The 16,223-nt window shown below is 47.1% G+C and overlaps 1 protein-coding gene across 2 annotated transcripts in view; it reads right to left on the reverse strand.

The window, feature by feature from the left end:
• The window catches only part of KPNA3 (karyopherin subunit alpha 3), a 52,756-nt gene extending 38,117 nt beyond the window's left edge, over nucleotides 1-14,639 (reverse strand). Inside the window, exon 1 of one of the 2 annotated variants that reach the window (XM_048963482.1) lies at nucleotides 14,503-14,639. In XM_048963482.1, coding sequence (XP_048819439.1) covers nucleotides 14,503-14,583 — 81 coding nt within the window. In that variant the 5' untranslated portion in view covers nucleotides 14,584-14,639. Of the gene's footprint in view, nucleotides 1-13,314; nucleotides 13,462-14,502 lie in introns of those variants that run through there. The other variant, XM_048963490.1, reaches the window with a different exon arrangement.
• Nucleotides 14,640-16,223: the final 1,584 nt, after the last annotated feature.

Below are 16,223 nucleotides of genomic sequence, written 5' to 3' on the forward strand. Positions count from 1 at the left end.
CAGGGTGACCTCACTGCAGCCTTTCAATAACTAAAGGGAGCCTATGAACAGGAGGGGAATCAACTCCTGACGAGGGCAGGTAACAGCAGAATAAGGGGAAATGGTTTTAAGTTGAGGGAGGGAAGATTGAGGTTGGATGTCAGGGGGAAGTTCTTTACAGAGAGAGTGGTGAGGTGCTGGGGGTTGGAGATTCATGATCCTTGAGGTCTCTTCTAATCCAAGCCAGTCTATGATTCTATCATCGCTCAAGTCATAATTAAGTTAATGAAGTTTCGCAATGTGATCTTTCTCTTCCAGTTTGTAGTCTTGTAGTGGAACAGTTAGTTAGTGGTGAAGCTGTCATGCCCCAAGAACACTAAGCCTGCTTACAAGTCAAAACCAGACATCTAGCAAAAATTTTAATGTCAGGTTCCTTGGTTTATTTTTCATTACCTTATGAAACAAATCAGAAAAAAAATCTACCAGATGCTGCTAGATAAATCAGTATTCTCACTTCTGTTCTTTCTGAATACTCTCACAAAGCCAGATGCAAAGCGTTACATGTCAAGAGCAGCACTGACATCTTCCACTTAAAAGAGATATAATCTCCACTTTCCAAGCACCAAAACAGACGCTGACGTTTATATGTCAGCAAAGAAAGTCACAGTGCATATCTGAGCTGCTGTGTTATGGACTGCAACACTTACTAATATAATCCAATTATTTCATTGCTCCTTTGTAGGCTCTTCCACCCTTATGACAAAGGTCAGGAAGAGCTAGAAACTCAAACCTAACAAATGGAGGAACCTTATTCCAGGGCAATACAAAACACAACGATGCTAAGCTGACACAAGATAAAAATTTATTAAAAGAGACTAAGCCTTGAAAATAAAGCAAGCTTCTTCAAATCAACGTCCCAAAACAAGGCTTCAAAGAATGCTACAGCTCCTGCAAAACAGCCTTTGATTCTGTCAATGGGCAGAAGCTATTCTCATCAGATCAGCATTCCAACTGTGCTATTCCTCCCCTGACAAGATATGTCAAAGCTCAATTTCAGTCAGAAAAGGAAAATTTCTTTCCCATTTTTCAGTCAATAGATATGGAGACAAAACTGAGCATAAAACTCTCGATATCAAGCAGTGACTGAAGATAACCCTGCTAATTTCTGAATTGTCACTGTAATGTAACCCTTGTTACTAGTGTATTTAAAGACACATCTTTAAGTCACTGAACATTTGGGATCTCCTGGCTTAAGCATATAAGAGAAGTGCGACCAGCAGGTCGAGGGAGGTGATTCTGCCCTTCTAGTCTGCTCTCATGAGACCCCACCTGGAGTACTGCATCCAGTTCTGGGGCCCCCAACACAAGAAGGACATGGAGCTGTTGGAGCAGGGCCAGAGGAGGGTCAGGAAGGTGATCAGAGGGCTGGAGCACCTCTCCTACAAGGACAGGCTGAGAGAGCTGGGGCTGTTCAGCATGGAGAAGTGAAGGCTCCTGGGGAACTTTATAGCAGCCTTCCAGTATCTGAGGGGGGCTACAGGAAAGCTGGGGAGGGACTTTTTAATAAGGGCATGGAGCAACAGAACAAGGGGAAGTGGCTTTAAATTGAAAGAGGTAGAATTAGACTAGATATTAGGATGAAATTCTTTACTGTGAGGGTGGCGAGACACTGGAATAGGTTTGCCTGGTGAGGTCGTGGATGCCCCTTCCCTGGAAGCATTCAAGGCCAGGCTGGATGGGGCTGTGAGCAACCTGGTCTAGAGGTGTGCTATAGCAGGGGGCTGGAACTAGACGACCTTAAAGGTCCCTTCCAATCTCCACCACTCTATGATACCTCACCAGTAACATCTGTGAAACCCTGTAAGTGGTGCTCACAATATGTTAAAGAGCTAAGGGTCTGTCAGAGCTCTGCCACTCCTTGCCTTTCAGAAAGCCACCCACACCTTTGTGGCCAAGAAAAACAAACGAGTACTTTGAAGTTCTGGATAGCACTTAGATTAAGTTTGTAAGGAGAGCATTAAGTCTGGTAAACAAGCTTCTTTGGCTGCTTGAGCCTTTAACTGAACAATATGTCACATCACACTACTTGAAAAGGCAACTCGAAGGGCTCCCATAAACAAACAGAAACAGAACAAAGAAATAAAAGCAATCCAGCAATCAATCTAGTTATTTTAGCCTAAGGTATACCAGAACAAATGAATGCATTTTCCAAAAACTATCCTAGCAAATTCACGGTGTAGTACATTTCTCCTGAAAAACAAGAAGAAAATTCAGGCCAATTCAAAAGGACAAAACTACACATGAGATACAGCAGTTTCTCAGTTGAAAGACAACCCCTGAAGGCAGTAACAGATTTCCAACACCGGTACTCCTTTATGGCAAGTTAATTTTAATCCACAACTGAAACTAGTCCTAGGGTTTCTATTAATCTGTAATGTCTACATTTTATCTAAAACTCAATCTTAATCGATTAGTAGCAATTTAAAATCCCTGAGATAAATTGGTTTTAGAGACAAGGAACTGTGGGCGCCTGGTAAGATTACTTCATCTCCAGATATAGCACAAACTAGAAAAGCAAAACCAATTCAAATGTGTGAATGATACAACTAGTTAGAAATCTAGAGTCACTGCTTTCTCTGTTACTCCCGGATAAAGATTTTATGTTTAAATTACAAATGAAATTTCACAAAAATCTGTTTTAATAACACACATCATTTCTACATTTAAAAAATATGTATATCAAATGTCACCAGAGTACAGAATCTCAGAAAGGCCTGGGTTGAAAAGGACCATAGTGATCATCCAGCTTCATCCCCCTGCTATGTGCAGGGTCACCAACCAGCAGACCAGGCTGCCCAGAGCCACATCCAGCCTGGCCTTGAATGCCTGCAGGGATGGGGCATCCACAGCCTCCTTGGGCAACCTGTTCCAGTGCGTCACCACCCTCTGTGTGAAAAACTTCCTCCTGATATCTAACCTAAACCTCCCAAAGTGCTATGAATTTTAAACATTTTAACCATTTTCAGCTATACTGTTGGGTTGAGGGAAGATGAAAGCACAGCCACCATTTAATGGCTCAATCTACTCACCACGGTAACAAGCAGATCTGGAGCTCAGTGTGGTGCTCACCCAGACCTGCCACCTCATTATGCAGAATACCTAAGGAGTGGTAGCTTTTAATCAAAACATTTACACCGTTTCCATCAGTGCTGGAAGAGGAAAGATTTGGAGAAAAGAAGGCTCAAAGGTGACCTGATAGCCGCCTTTCAGTATCTAAAGGGAGGCAACAGGAAAGAAGGGACAGACTCTTCAGCAGGGTCCGTAGTGACAGAACAAGGGGAAATGGTTTCAAGCTCAAAGTGGGTAGATATAGGTGGGATAGGAACAGGTTACCTAGTAAAGTGGTGGATGCCCTGTTCCTGGAGACTTTCAGGGCAAGGCTGGATCATGTCCTGGTCAACCTGATGTAGCTGTGGTGCCCCTGTTCATTGCAGGGAGTTGGACTAGATGGCCTTTACAGGACCCTTCCAACTCTAAGAATTTTGAGATTCTCTGATTCTATGACTCGGATGCTTTTAAGCAAGCCAGCAGAAGAGTTCTGGTGATTCTCTGGACACAAAGTGTGTTTTCAGGAGCCTGGCTAAGACATGCATTTAGCTGCTTTTGGTCTTTTGACTATTAAAAAGGAAAGAAGGGAATAAATTGATTCTAATTTCTTAGAGTCTACAAACTTCATTAAAAGATAACTGGTCACTGAAATTCTTTATTTCTGCTCTTACCTTTCACCATTTTGGGAACCAGACTCAGAAAACCAGGAGATGAATGCCGACAGGAAAGAGCTACCCTGAATACACACCTGGAATAGTATGTAGCTTGATTAGAGTACAGGGACCAGGAAAGCTTAGCATTTGCAAGTCAATTCCAATCTGCTTCCACCTGCCTAACTGAAGAGAAACTGGCCCAGTTCCAACAGCTGGATTGCATTGAACTAATAGCTCCCCCCCCCTGCACATAAGCATACCCTGGAGCAGTTTTAAATAGTTTACAGTGTGGCTGTGGGTGCAGTACAGTGAGAGAAGGCGTTTCCACTGATGAAGTAAACACTGTTCGTCCCCTGAAATCTTTTTACTAGCTTTTCTTCTTTATTCCTTCTGACACCTTTGAACAAGCATGAAACAGCACAACCTATGTGAAAATGCAAAAGCCTCAGAAGCTGGGCTGGCTCTGGTCAGAAGGCAAAAAATCCAAGCGCTCCTTTGTATACAGTATTCCAGATGACTAAGGTTAGCAGCTGCCTATCTTCAGTTAACATTAGAAGTTAGATGTTCGCTATTTGCATAGGAATATAATTTGTTTGTCTGTTCAAAGTTGAGGCTTAGACTGATGATACTGTTGTACTTGTTCTGGTAGAGCTGGCTTCAGCCAGAAACAAAGCTTCAGACAAAGAGACACTGATAGAAGCTGATGCTGCTGTTCCACTAGTTCACATCTTCAAAGCACACAGAGCCTGCTCCAACAACAGCAAGCAAAACCAGTGCATGAATCCAAAATTCTGGGATTATTAACACAAAATTCTGGAACAGCATCTCAGTGGTGTGAATGTGAGTACTTAAAACTGGAAGTACTTAGAATGCAAGTACTTAGAACTGAAACCAATGACAATACAGACATGGATCCCTTCTATTTCTTCCCAGAAAGATCTGACATCCTTGCCAAACTCAATCAAACTGTTGTCAGAATTAACCCTTCCTACTCTGTTTGCTTCCTTAGGTATGAGCACCAAGGGATATCAGCCAACGTTTTTTTCCCCTCAGTGTACAATGAACACAGATTCTTCTTCCCTTTGTCCAACTTTGAGACTTATCTCATTACAAAGTAGTTCTATAAACTTTCAAACTGTCCTCTGAAGAGCAATGATTTTTATTTTTTGAAGGCCACCAAAAAGTTCTTTTTCAGTTACATCTGCCATGTTTACTTGTTTGGGTTTTTTTTTGTTTGTTTGTTTGTGGCCTCTAAAATGATTACCTGCTGCTTGTTTCTCAGTCTGTTCTGGCATATCTGAACCCAGAGAGCCTCAGCAGAGTGGGTGCATCAGGTACCCACTGAGTTTTTTACTCAATGACGGGCAATGACTCACTGCAGTCAGACATGCAAGCCAACACAAAAAGCCACAAGCCAATTATTGTTGCTCATGGTGCTGAGTCACCTGAAAGCCCTAAGGATGCAAAGCTGCCCATCCACGTTATCCTCCTCTGCTACTCCAAGTGACCTCCACAGAAAAGCAGCTGCTGAGTTTTCTTCTAACACACTCTTTTGTAAGCCTACTCTTTGAGATCCTGACACCCCCTCTTTGCACTTCTTTAACCTACATACCGAGCTACCACCAAAGATGTGAGTTGTGAGCACTGCTGTTTTAATTTCCATACACTAATTATCCAGTTTAAAGGTAGAGGTATATCAACCAGCCCTCAGGAGACTGGACTCAAAGCAATTTAGCTGTTTGTATTCAACACGAATTGCACTGAAGCTGAAGGACACGAAGCAATCCAGAATACAACTGTTATCTGCTGTTTTAATATAGAATGGAAGAAGGGCTGAATTCTCTGCTTAACATCAAAACACAAGTGTAGTCCATTCATCACACCTTGACTGAGAGCAGACAGCTTTCAGTACAGCCGCATGGGCTCCACCAAAGGCCAAGCTTCCAGTTAACCCCAGCTAACTCATCACCATACAACGTTTGTCTGCTCAGGCCGACAGGCAGCCAAGCCATGATCACCAACTCCTTCCAAGCAGTAGTTTTGTCCTGCACTCCCACCAGAAAGAACAAGCAATCTGTCTTCTCCTAGGAGGGGAAGCCAGCGTTCCTCCTACTCCCTGACTGAGGAGGGGAAGTACACCCACTGTCTGCTTGAGGAGCACAGCCAGCTGCTGCTGCAGAAGGGGAGCCCTGCATAGGGCATGTAGCATAGAAGAATCCAGTTCAGAGGTAGCCCAGTTTCTTTCCCCACTAACAGACTTTAAAAGAAACCAAACCCACCACTTCTAATGCAGCACTTCACAGCCAATATATCGTCTTTATTCATGTACTGGGGGTGAGACAACAGAAAATAAAGTAAAATTAAAATGGCTCTTCATGGTAAGCGGGTGCAACTATCAGATTTCTTTAAATCTTAAATCAATGTAAAAGCTTACTTTTAAATATAAGAGCTTCTTCTAAAATTGCAGATGACTACTTTCCATAATCTAATTACAGAATGAAGTGTTTGGTCAGAATGGCCTCACAGACTCCTGCCACAGAAGATGAGACATTCTTAAGCTTGCCAAATATTTATCCTAGCTTCCCCTTCCCCCCCTTTCACATGAAGAAACCGAGCAAACAAACTCTCCCCACCTCCCCTTTAAGCCAGAAAGTGGCAGACCCCCTTGCTGGGACTTGCTGGATTTCCATAACCTGGGCACTGAATTTGCAACTCATTTTCCTTATGCTCCCTCCAAAAATGCCAGCTCAGGCTAATGACAAAACCTAGATCTCTCCCCTCAAACAGACAAAACACTCAGCTAAGGACATGCCAGATACCTTCTTGAGCAATCTGTGTTTCAACAAAGACACTCTGTTTCCAGATACTTAAACAGTCCTCTGCTGTAATATTAAAGTACCTCCCACATTATACTTATAAACATCCTCCCTGTTAAGTGGGGAAAGTTATTCCCATCTATAAAATGGGAAAGAATAAATGCAATTTGCACACGTTCATTGGGTGCCATGAAGGAAAACAAAACAAAGACCTTACAGAGATACTCTATATTCTTCTATAGGAAGCTTTTTTGGTCTAAAAATTACCTAGCTCAAATAAAATGATTGTTGTTGTTGTTTTCTTCTGTTTTTGAAAGATAAAATCAAAATGAAAAAAAAAAAAAAAATTAAGTATAACATGTGCAAGCTGCCTAATTAAATCTACGAAGAGATCGTTCTCCTCAAGATGCAAGAGAACAGACTCAGCTGACAGGCCAAGGAGAAAACAGAGCATTAGGAGCTGCAAAATACACTGATTTCCAGCATCAGCAATCTTTCTGAATTTAATCACTGCAACGTCATGAGCTCTGTGTGCTTCCACCTCATCTTTCAGTGCGATAAGAGCCCCGATGCCATACTTACACCACCTCTCTTCGGCGTGCCTTCAGTTTCTTAAACGTCCCATTTGCACACCATTCCATGGAAGGGTGTCAGCTGTTGCTAAGAAGCTGCCACCACCAGCAGCAGAGTGGTTCTGACGGCCAAGTACCACAGCTCCTCTGGAACTCCCAGCTACAGGACCCATCGGAAAAGACTGCCAGAGAACAAAGTGAACCCAGGGACAAAGTGGGCCATCCCCCAACCTGGGACAGGAGTGGATCAGGGTGACATGGGCTCACCTGGGAGAGAGCTCCAGAGTCTCTGTGTAATTCCAGTTTTGTGACTTAGACTGCAGTTCCTTAGGAGAAGTTAAGGACTGGGTTATTCTGAGACCTGCAAGCCTGAGATATCAAGTCATGCCTGGCCAGGAATCCCTTCCTGCATCTTTGGAAAGCAGGCAATGAGGTGCCCCACACGTATCTGACCACCTTAACCTCACACAAATGAGGTTTGACTATCTTCTGTACAGCAAGTTTACAATAGGATTTGATCATTCATTAAAATGCACTTCCATCAAAGGCTAACAACTCAAACTGTGAGGAAGCTATTTCTCCAAGCTGATTTTGCACAGTCACCTATTCCATCACTGCCTCCAAAATCCATCTGTTATTGAACTTGACAATAACCACGGTTTAAAACATACAAGGAGAGATCCTCAGCTGAACACAGACATTAAAAAATGAGGGAAATGACCAATGCAGCAACGCAGGTGTTTGAATGGGGAAGATACTCATTTCATCTCTGGTCCTGAAGCCATCCCTGCAGCATGCACTCCTGTGTTTCACTAAACACACACAAAATCAACCTGAAAACGGACTGCAGCTTTGTTTAATCCAGGAAAGGATACAAGCGTTAGCTGACCCTGAAGAATGAGCATGGAACTTCCTCAGCAAATTTACTGGTGTCAACCTGACTGTAAAGGGCTAACAGTCATAGAATCATAGAATGGCTTGGGTTGGAAAGCACCTTTAAGATCATCGAGTTCCAGCCCCCTGCTATAGGCAGGGACATCCCCCTCTAGACCAAGGTCTACACTCTCCTCTTCATGCCAATCTCCCTGAGCAACCGTTCATCTCCAGATGTGACTGAACAGCTCAGGGAGCAGAAGATGAAAAGAATGAAGCACAAAGAGCTTAGCCACTAGCTGACTCCACAGACAGCTAGTTCTGGTGCAGGACAAGCTTCTGGAGGAAACAAGCTCTTTGATTACCAACATCAAATTCAGTGGAATGGAATGCAAAGCCCACAGCCCCAGCTCTTACGGAAGGATCCAGGAATACCAACTCAGCATCAGTTTCACAGTCCTAGGTATTTTCTAAACAATGAGCAGGCTGCATTCTTGGAAAAATACATAGGTTTAATATTTTGTGGCAGTTTGTCTCTATTCCTTTAATGACATCAGCTTCAGGCAGCTTGTTGCCTCTTTAGGACTTAGATATTAGATGTCCAATTCCATTTCTAACCCCACAGTACATGCAAATCTAACCAGTTGGTGGTAGCTGTTACATCCTCCTAATCATCACCTCTTCAGGTAACACAGTTTGAGAGGAAAAGAATCATCCTTGGTTTTGTGCTGGTACTGCACAAGCATTATGAAAACCTCAAACAACTCACATAAAAATAGTGAAGGAGCCCCTAAAATTAGCGTGATAGTTATGCTGCTACCAACTTACCAACATGGACTACAGGTTAAAAATTGACGCCGTGATAGAAGAGGTGTTAGGAATACCAGGGCAAGAGCTGTAGTTGCTGAACACACAATAGAATGAAGAAAACCAAATCGTGTAATTACAGGAAGAGAAGCCTTGGGATATCACAAGAACAAATAATAATTGGGTATCAATACAGCAAGCACAGATTCCAGTCAGCTTACAGAGATTATGTTCATCATCAGATGCCATCTCCAAATTGTCTTCTCCACAGGTATTTCTGAAACAAACAATGCCTCCCCAAAGTACACGTTTTTAAACATTTCCAAATGCAGTGCATTCAGTTGATTGAGTTTCACAAGAAAAAAGTAAACCAAAGTGAACTAAGGAGGTGTCTGTTTGCTGCCAATGGTGACAAACATTTGACAGTACTGCACTTTTTACTTGCAGAGTAACTGAAGTTTAGAAAGCTATGTAGCAACAGCAAGGAGGCAACAAGCTTCCCATATCTGCATCTTATTTCCTACCCAAGCAGTTCTTCTTGTGGTGCAGGCGTGCACATCTGCATTCTCCTGAGAGCACAGTGGCCTGAAAGGCTAATAAAGGAGCTGTAGATCTGCAGGTTAGAAGCTCTGCCTGAGCATATTTGATGTTACATTAAAAGCAGTTCCCAGCAGGAAGCTACCTGACACCTGTGCTTTCACTTTGACTCCCGAGCTGCACAGAGGCCGTTAAGGCAACAGGACCACAGATGCTTAAACCAACCTAAACCAGCCCTCCAGCCCTACTCCCTCCCAACCCTTGCTTTGTCAGTATTAGATCCTGTGCCAGCAAAGCGAGAGGCAGAAGGCTGATCAACCTGCAAAAGCATGCCCTGGAAAGAAGGCGGGTTACTGCAAAATAGCTGGAAACAACTGGCTTTCTGGGATTGCTACAAGCCTTATTTGTTTCAGCTGGTGTTGGAGGGAATTACAGGGAGGCCACAAAAGCACCAATCAGTGCACAAACAGCACCATGAGATGAGCCAGTAGCGTCACATCCCCTCATCTGTTAACACTGCACAGCTATGGTACCTCCACTGCAATACGCCTTGGACGTCTGACAGGAGCAAGGCTCTCAGTCAGCCCACACCCTTCTCAGATGCCCAGTGATCACATGGATTTGGCCTCCCCACAACAATATTCCTCTGCTTGCAAAAAAAAAAAACAAAAAAATTCATGGCAGCGTGACAAAAAAACGTGAATAAATCCCAGCATTTTCAAGAGCTAGATCCACACTGCTAGCAGAGCGGGAACAGCAAACACACAGAAGATGCCAGAGCTGCTGATGGAGATCTGGGCTAAGCCCAGTGCCTTGCTCTGCCTCATTCAGAATCAGGTTGCTGATGGTAAGGAATAAGAATGGATGCCACAAAGTCCCTGGGCCCACAGATGACACAGACCAAAAGGTGACACAGCGGGCTCAAAAAATGTAACTGGAGGAGGCAGTGGTGGCTGTGACATCTCAATTTATCAAGAATTTTTAAATTTTATTTAGCCAACGATGCTGACTGATCCCAATAATGAGAAACTGGCTGAATGGTTTCATCTTTCAAGGCCAGGCTGGATGTGGCTCTGGGCAGCCTGGTCTGCTGGTTGGCGACCCTGCACACAGCAGGGGGTTGAAACTGGATGAGCATTGTGGTCCTTTTCAGCCCAGGCCATTCTATGATTCTGTGATCTACCATCTCCATCCTCAAGACGGTGCCTGCTACTGCAATAGAGAGTAAGTAACATATTTCTGCTCCAAGAAGTGGCAGGAGGAAAAAGCTCTCAGAACGACATTATGAGGTAAAGAATGAAGCTGGAAAACCACAAGCAGAAAAATCAGAAGGTTCAAAATGTCACCATAAACAAATAAGCCCAGCAGTTATAAGGAGTATCACAAATTAAGCAATTGCAACTCTTTTAACCTTTTTTAGTAAAGCCTCAATTGTGTCGGAATAATCAGTGCTGTACCTTTACAAAATCACCCATTGAGCCTTAAGACCACACGCTGGCGATGAACAGGAAGGCACTCTCCTTGTACATGGGACGATTTTAAAAGCCCTTTCACAATTCTGGAGAATATAAAATAGAGAAGGCTGTGCTGGCACTTGTTCATCCAAATGAAGACACTGGTGTTTTGGCTTCTATCACCCAGCTGTGCAGGTTCAGGTTAGTTCTGACTACTGCTAATCATATTTCAGTGCCTATAAAAATAGAAGTCTCCTCACTCATAAAAGCAAGAACACAAGCTAACATTAAGTGAGTAGCACTTTATTTCTGGCATTTGATTTTGCCATTACTCTTTCTTTGGGGATAACAAGTATGAATTCTTCAAAGTCAGAATTCCAGCCCTACGCACACAACCATACCTCCTTAATGCAGGAAGGCAACAGCAATGTTGGAGTACTGTGTCCAGGTTTGAAGACCCCAGTACAATAAAGACAGGGAGCTGTTGGAGAGGGTGCAGAGGAGAGCCACAAAGATGATCAGGGGACTGGAGCACCTTCCCTATGAAGACAGGCTGAGGGAACTGGGCTTGTTCAGCCTGCAGAAAAGAAGGCCGCAGGGTGACCTCACTGCAGCCTTTCAGTACATAAAGGGAGCCTATGAACAGGAGGGGAATCAACTCTTGACAAGGGTAGATAACAGCAGGACAAGGGGAAATGGTTTTAAGTTGAGGGAGGGAAGATTGAGGTTGGATGTCAGGAGGAAGTTCTTTACAGAGAGAGTGGTGAGGTGCTGGAACAGGCTGCCCAGAGAGGTTGTGGATGCCCCGTCCCTGGAGGTGTTCAAGGCCAGGTTGGATGGGGCCCTGGGCAGCCTGGTCTGGTATTAAATGGGGAGGTTGGTGGTTGGAGTGGTGTGTCTCCGCCCAGGGGGTTGGAGATCCACGATCCTTGAGGTCCCTTCCAACCCAGGCCATTCTGTGATTCTGTGACTCAGTGTAAGAAACCTCCAACCCAATCTAAGACTTAAGAAGTGCACAGGCCAAATAGTGCAACAGACTACTATAACCTGCCCAGTTCCCTGATCCTGATCCTCGGGCTTAGGAGAGGACCACAGGGCACAAAGGTCTGTCCTAGAGTCAGACAGAAGTACTTACTCATCTTTTGTTTCCCTCTTAAAGTTGTATTAACAAACAGCAAAGATGATCGTGGCCTAGCAAACCCAGTAATAAAATATGAGTTAACTACAAATTAAAGGAGTAAGTGTTCTGGTCTGCCATAATAGCCTGTACCCAGAGGGGATCAATAAGAACTCTTCAGTATTTATTAGAAGCCAAGGGAAGGCTGCTAAGGTATTCTTAAAATGCTTTTGAGCCTGATGAGTTCAAAGGCAGGGACTGTCTCCAGGCAGAAGGTGACTCAAACAATGCTGCTTTCAAACCCAACCTGGGAACGTACGGTATGGAATAGGTTAGGTTTTCCAAAGGATATAATGGAGATACCAGACCATGATTTATTGCTCCATCATTCTAACCACTTATTTTCCCTATGGTGGAATCTAAGAGAAAGTGCAGATGCAGATCAGTGACAGCACTTCTCAGTCTGGTTTTAAAAGACACGTACAAAAACTGGAGGCAGCATCTCTATGTAACACTCCTTGTTGCAGCACGCACCAAAACAAGTGCATTTAATTGCTGACAGTAGGGAATTACGTGCAGCACTTGATTTAGGCAAGAACTGTTTTGTGGAGAACTGATAATCTCACTGAATACAGACACTGTCAGAACGTACAGTGGTATCTGAGGAGAAGCACAGCAAGTAATAGCAATTATACAGCACTGCTGCACTTCTTTCTTTCTCTGCTATAAATTTAGCTTACATGCTAGACACCCAAGTTACATAAAGTTTACTTATAGAAGCACTCTGAACTTCAGCTTTTAAATAAGGATCATGATCAGGGAAAAAAAAGTCAAAAAAGAGCTACAGTAGAAAATTTCAGACACTTGATATGAATTAAGTTGTCCTCAAAGACACGACAGACACTGGCATTTCTAATAGTCCTTTAAATGAATCGAAATTTCATTCTAGCAAGTATCCACGAGCATGCTGCTTTTACTTATTCCTGTGTTTCATCTGCTCGGTGCCCACAAAAGAAAGATTCCTCTGAGAGCCTGACCCATCCCAAAAGCACGGATGACAGCTTCAGGTCCAGCAGGGTTAATGTGGTTATCCACCACAGTCTTGGGCTCAGCCACAAAAGGAGCCAGTCAGCAGACTGGGAGATAACCCCGGAGGATAGACTTCTCTGTAACTGCAAATACCCTATTCCAAAATAATTACTCCACTTCAGGAGCAAACGTTCTCCTGAGAGCAGAGGTACCTCAGCAGGGCTGCTTTAACTAATCCCAGTAAAGCTCAGGCTGTCAATTCTCCTCTCCCCCCCACAGAGGCGGATATTTAATTCCCCTCCGTCTTGGGCACGCTGTAACATAAGCAAGGATGGATGACAGTTCAGTTTGCACCGGGCACCAACATACCTAACCTTTCCCTGTTTGGAGCTCCGATGGATTCAGGCCAGAGGCTGAGGAAGCAGCAACAAAGCCAGCAACGAGCACAGGCTAAATGAATGAGGAGCCGCAGGAAGAGCCTCGCTGGAGGAGAAGGGAAGAAGGAACCCCACCACGCCTCCTCTTGCCCTGAGAAGCAACTGCTTAAAGAAAGGATGGGAATTTTTAGCTACTTGCTAACGCTTCCCAGCGTTACCCAGAAGTATCAAAGTCAATGAGCTCCTCACATGTGATATCTGTGTGAGGAAGCTCCACCGTCATAAGTTCAGCAAAAAAATCAAGGTAAAGATTAGCTCGCATCGGGAATGTCAGCTTAACGGCACCGCCGCCACCCCACCCAGACAATAGGTGGGAATCCTGCATAGACACCACACGTTCTCCAAAGGGCCGACTGCACGAGTCCATCTCGGCGACAGCGCTGGAGGCATGGAGAAGTCGGCGCACACTGACACACATCGACGCTTTCATTCCCGTCAACCCTCATCCGATTCCAGCCCCGGTGCGGTTCCAGCACGGCTCCCACCCCTTTCCCTTCCCGTTACAGAACCTCAAACACAAGCGGGGTGGGACGAGCTCCCAGCCCGGCCCCGGCGCCGTGCTTGCGGAGGGATGCCGGCGGGGGGCAGACGGGCCTTCAGCCCCACATCGCCCCGGTGGAGCTCCCGACTCAACCGGACACCAAATCCGCGCCCACCGACATTTAAACACGGAACGGAAGGCCGACTTGGCGCGGAGAGAGACGGGAAGCCCCGCGGGCGGCGGGGAGCGGCCCCGGGATGGGCGCAACGGCCCCGGGATGGGCGCAACGGCCCCGGGATGGGCGCAACGGCCCCGGCCACAAAAGGCGGCGGCACCATTGTCCGCCCCGGGCCCCGGGGGCGGCGGTGCCGGGGCCGCACCCCGCCGTGGGGCCCCGCCGCCTCCCCGTCCCACCCCCCGCTCCCCGCCGGCCGCGCCCGACTGACGGAGGCGAGACGGCCCCGCGGCGCTTTCCCCCACCGGCCGCCTCCTTCCCGCCGGCGGCGCCGCGAGCGCGGCCAGGCCCCGGCCCCTCCTCTCGCCGCCCGCCCGCCCGCCGCGGGAGGAGGAGGAGGAGGAGGAGGAGGAGGAGGAGGCGGAGGCCGGGCCCAGCCGCGGCCCCACCGGCCCCTCGCCTACCTCCACGTCGCGGCCCTTGTTCTTGAAGCTCTTGATGCGGTGGTTCTCCAGGCCGGCGGCGGCGGCGGCGTTCTCGGCCATGGCGGCGGCGGCTCCCGGCGGCTGAGGCGGCTCCGGCGGCAGCGGCTCGCGCGAGGGGCGGGGGGGAGGAGAGGGGGGCGGGAGACGCGCCGTGACGAGCGCGCGCCACAGGGGGCGGGAAGAGAACGGCGGGGGGGGGAGGGGGCGCGCCCGCCGTTGCCGAGCGACTGGGAGAGCGGCGGGCGGCGCTCGGCCAATCGCCGCGCGGCTCCGCCCGCTTCGCCCCGCCCTCTCTCCGCCGCGCTCGCCGTCCCCAGGCTGGAGGAGAGACCGCGCTTCCCGGCGCACGCCGCGGCGGCGCGGGGCGTGCTGGGAACTGTAGTCCCCGGCGGCCGGTGGCCTCGCACGTGGAGCGGGCGGAGCCGGTGGCGCCGCGCAAGGGTCTGAGGCGGCCGGCGGGCGCGGTGAGTGCGCCGCTTCTGTGCCAGACTCTGAACGCGGAGGGAAACCGGCCGGGCCTCCCGAAGCCATCGAAAGCAGCACAGCAGCGTGCTGCCAGTGGGTCTGAGGTACTTCAGTCACACGTAGCATTGCCAGGCTGGACACGGGGGTGTGTGAGGTGAGGTGACATCGGGTACGGAGTGCCGAGGTGATGTGGTGGACAGTGAGTGCCTGTCGTGAAGAAGAGTGTGTTTCTTGTGGATAGCATCCGAGAAAACCCAAAACCCACTCCCCTCAAAAACCCCGAGCCATGTCATGCTCACACCCAGTTCATGTTATGCCACAGCCCCACAGAGACAGGTCTCAGTGCTCCCTCACCGCCTCCCCCAGCCCCGTTCTGTCCCTCAGCTCCCAACTCACAGCTCTGCAAACCGAGGCCTGCAGCCTACTGGGGGATGGATGCAATCTGGAGAAGCTTGTCTGCTTTTCAGCCGCGTGCCAAATGCTTGTATCCCAGGGCTCAATGTAGCATATCCATCCCTCTTGTATGATAGTAGCTGCCAACAGATGCTCCTCTGAGCATCTATCTGCCACACTGGGAGCAATGGACAGCATGACCACATTTGTCAAGATGGCCATGTCAGGGGTGGCTCCTAGGTCTGACGCTCGCTGCTGTGAAGGAGAATTGGATCCAGCTGCCCAGCTGTCTTCAGGAGAGCTGCCGAAGCAGATTCAGTAGCTGAGAACTTTGCTTTGCCCGCCAAGGAAGGTGGTGCAGCCGCCAGCTGTGGTTGCTCAGAGCCACTCGGACATCAGAGCGGTGCTGGCAACAAAGGAGCTTTGTTCAGATCCATTCAACTTAACCTATGAGGTAAAGTGGAAAACTTGTGAATAAAAAATGGGAAACCTACAGGCTGAGGCAACTCAATTTACCAGTCCGTAAACCTACACCCACCAAATAGGTCGTACTTTTATAGATGTTGGTAGTGATCATAGTATCATAGAATTGCAGGGAGGGATTGGAAGGGATCTCAAGATATCATCAAGTCTGGCTGCCAACTGCTACCACTGACTCCAAATCAGAATCACAGAATAATAGAATAACCCAAGTTGGAAGGCACCCTTAAGGATCATTGAGCCCCATTTCTTCCTACTCATCGTATAAGCCTGTCAGTTGCTGTGGTGCATTGGGCAAGTCTTAGTAGACGCTCAGGAATTGGATTCCTCTTAGAGCTACATGGCAGTTTGATTAGTTTTAC

Source organism: Lagopus muta, chromosome 1, assembly GCF_023343835.1.
Source record: "Lagopus muta isolate bLagMut1 chromosome 1, bLagMut1 primary, whole genome shotgun sequence".
NCBI lineage: Eukaryota > Metazoa > Chordata > Aves > Galliformes > Phasianidae > Lagopus > Lagopus muta.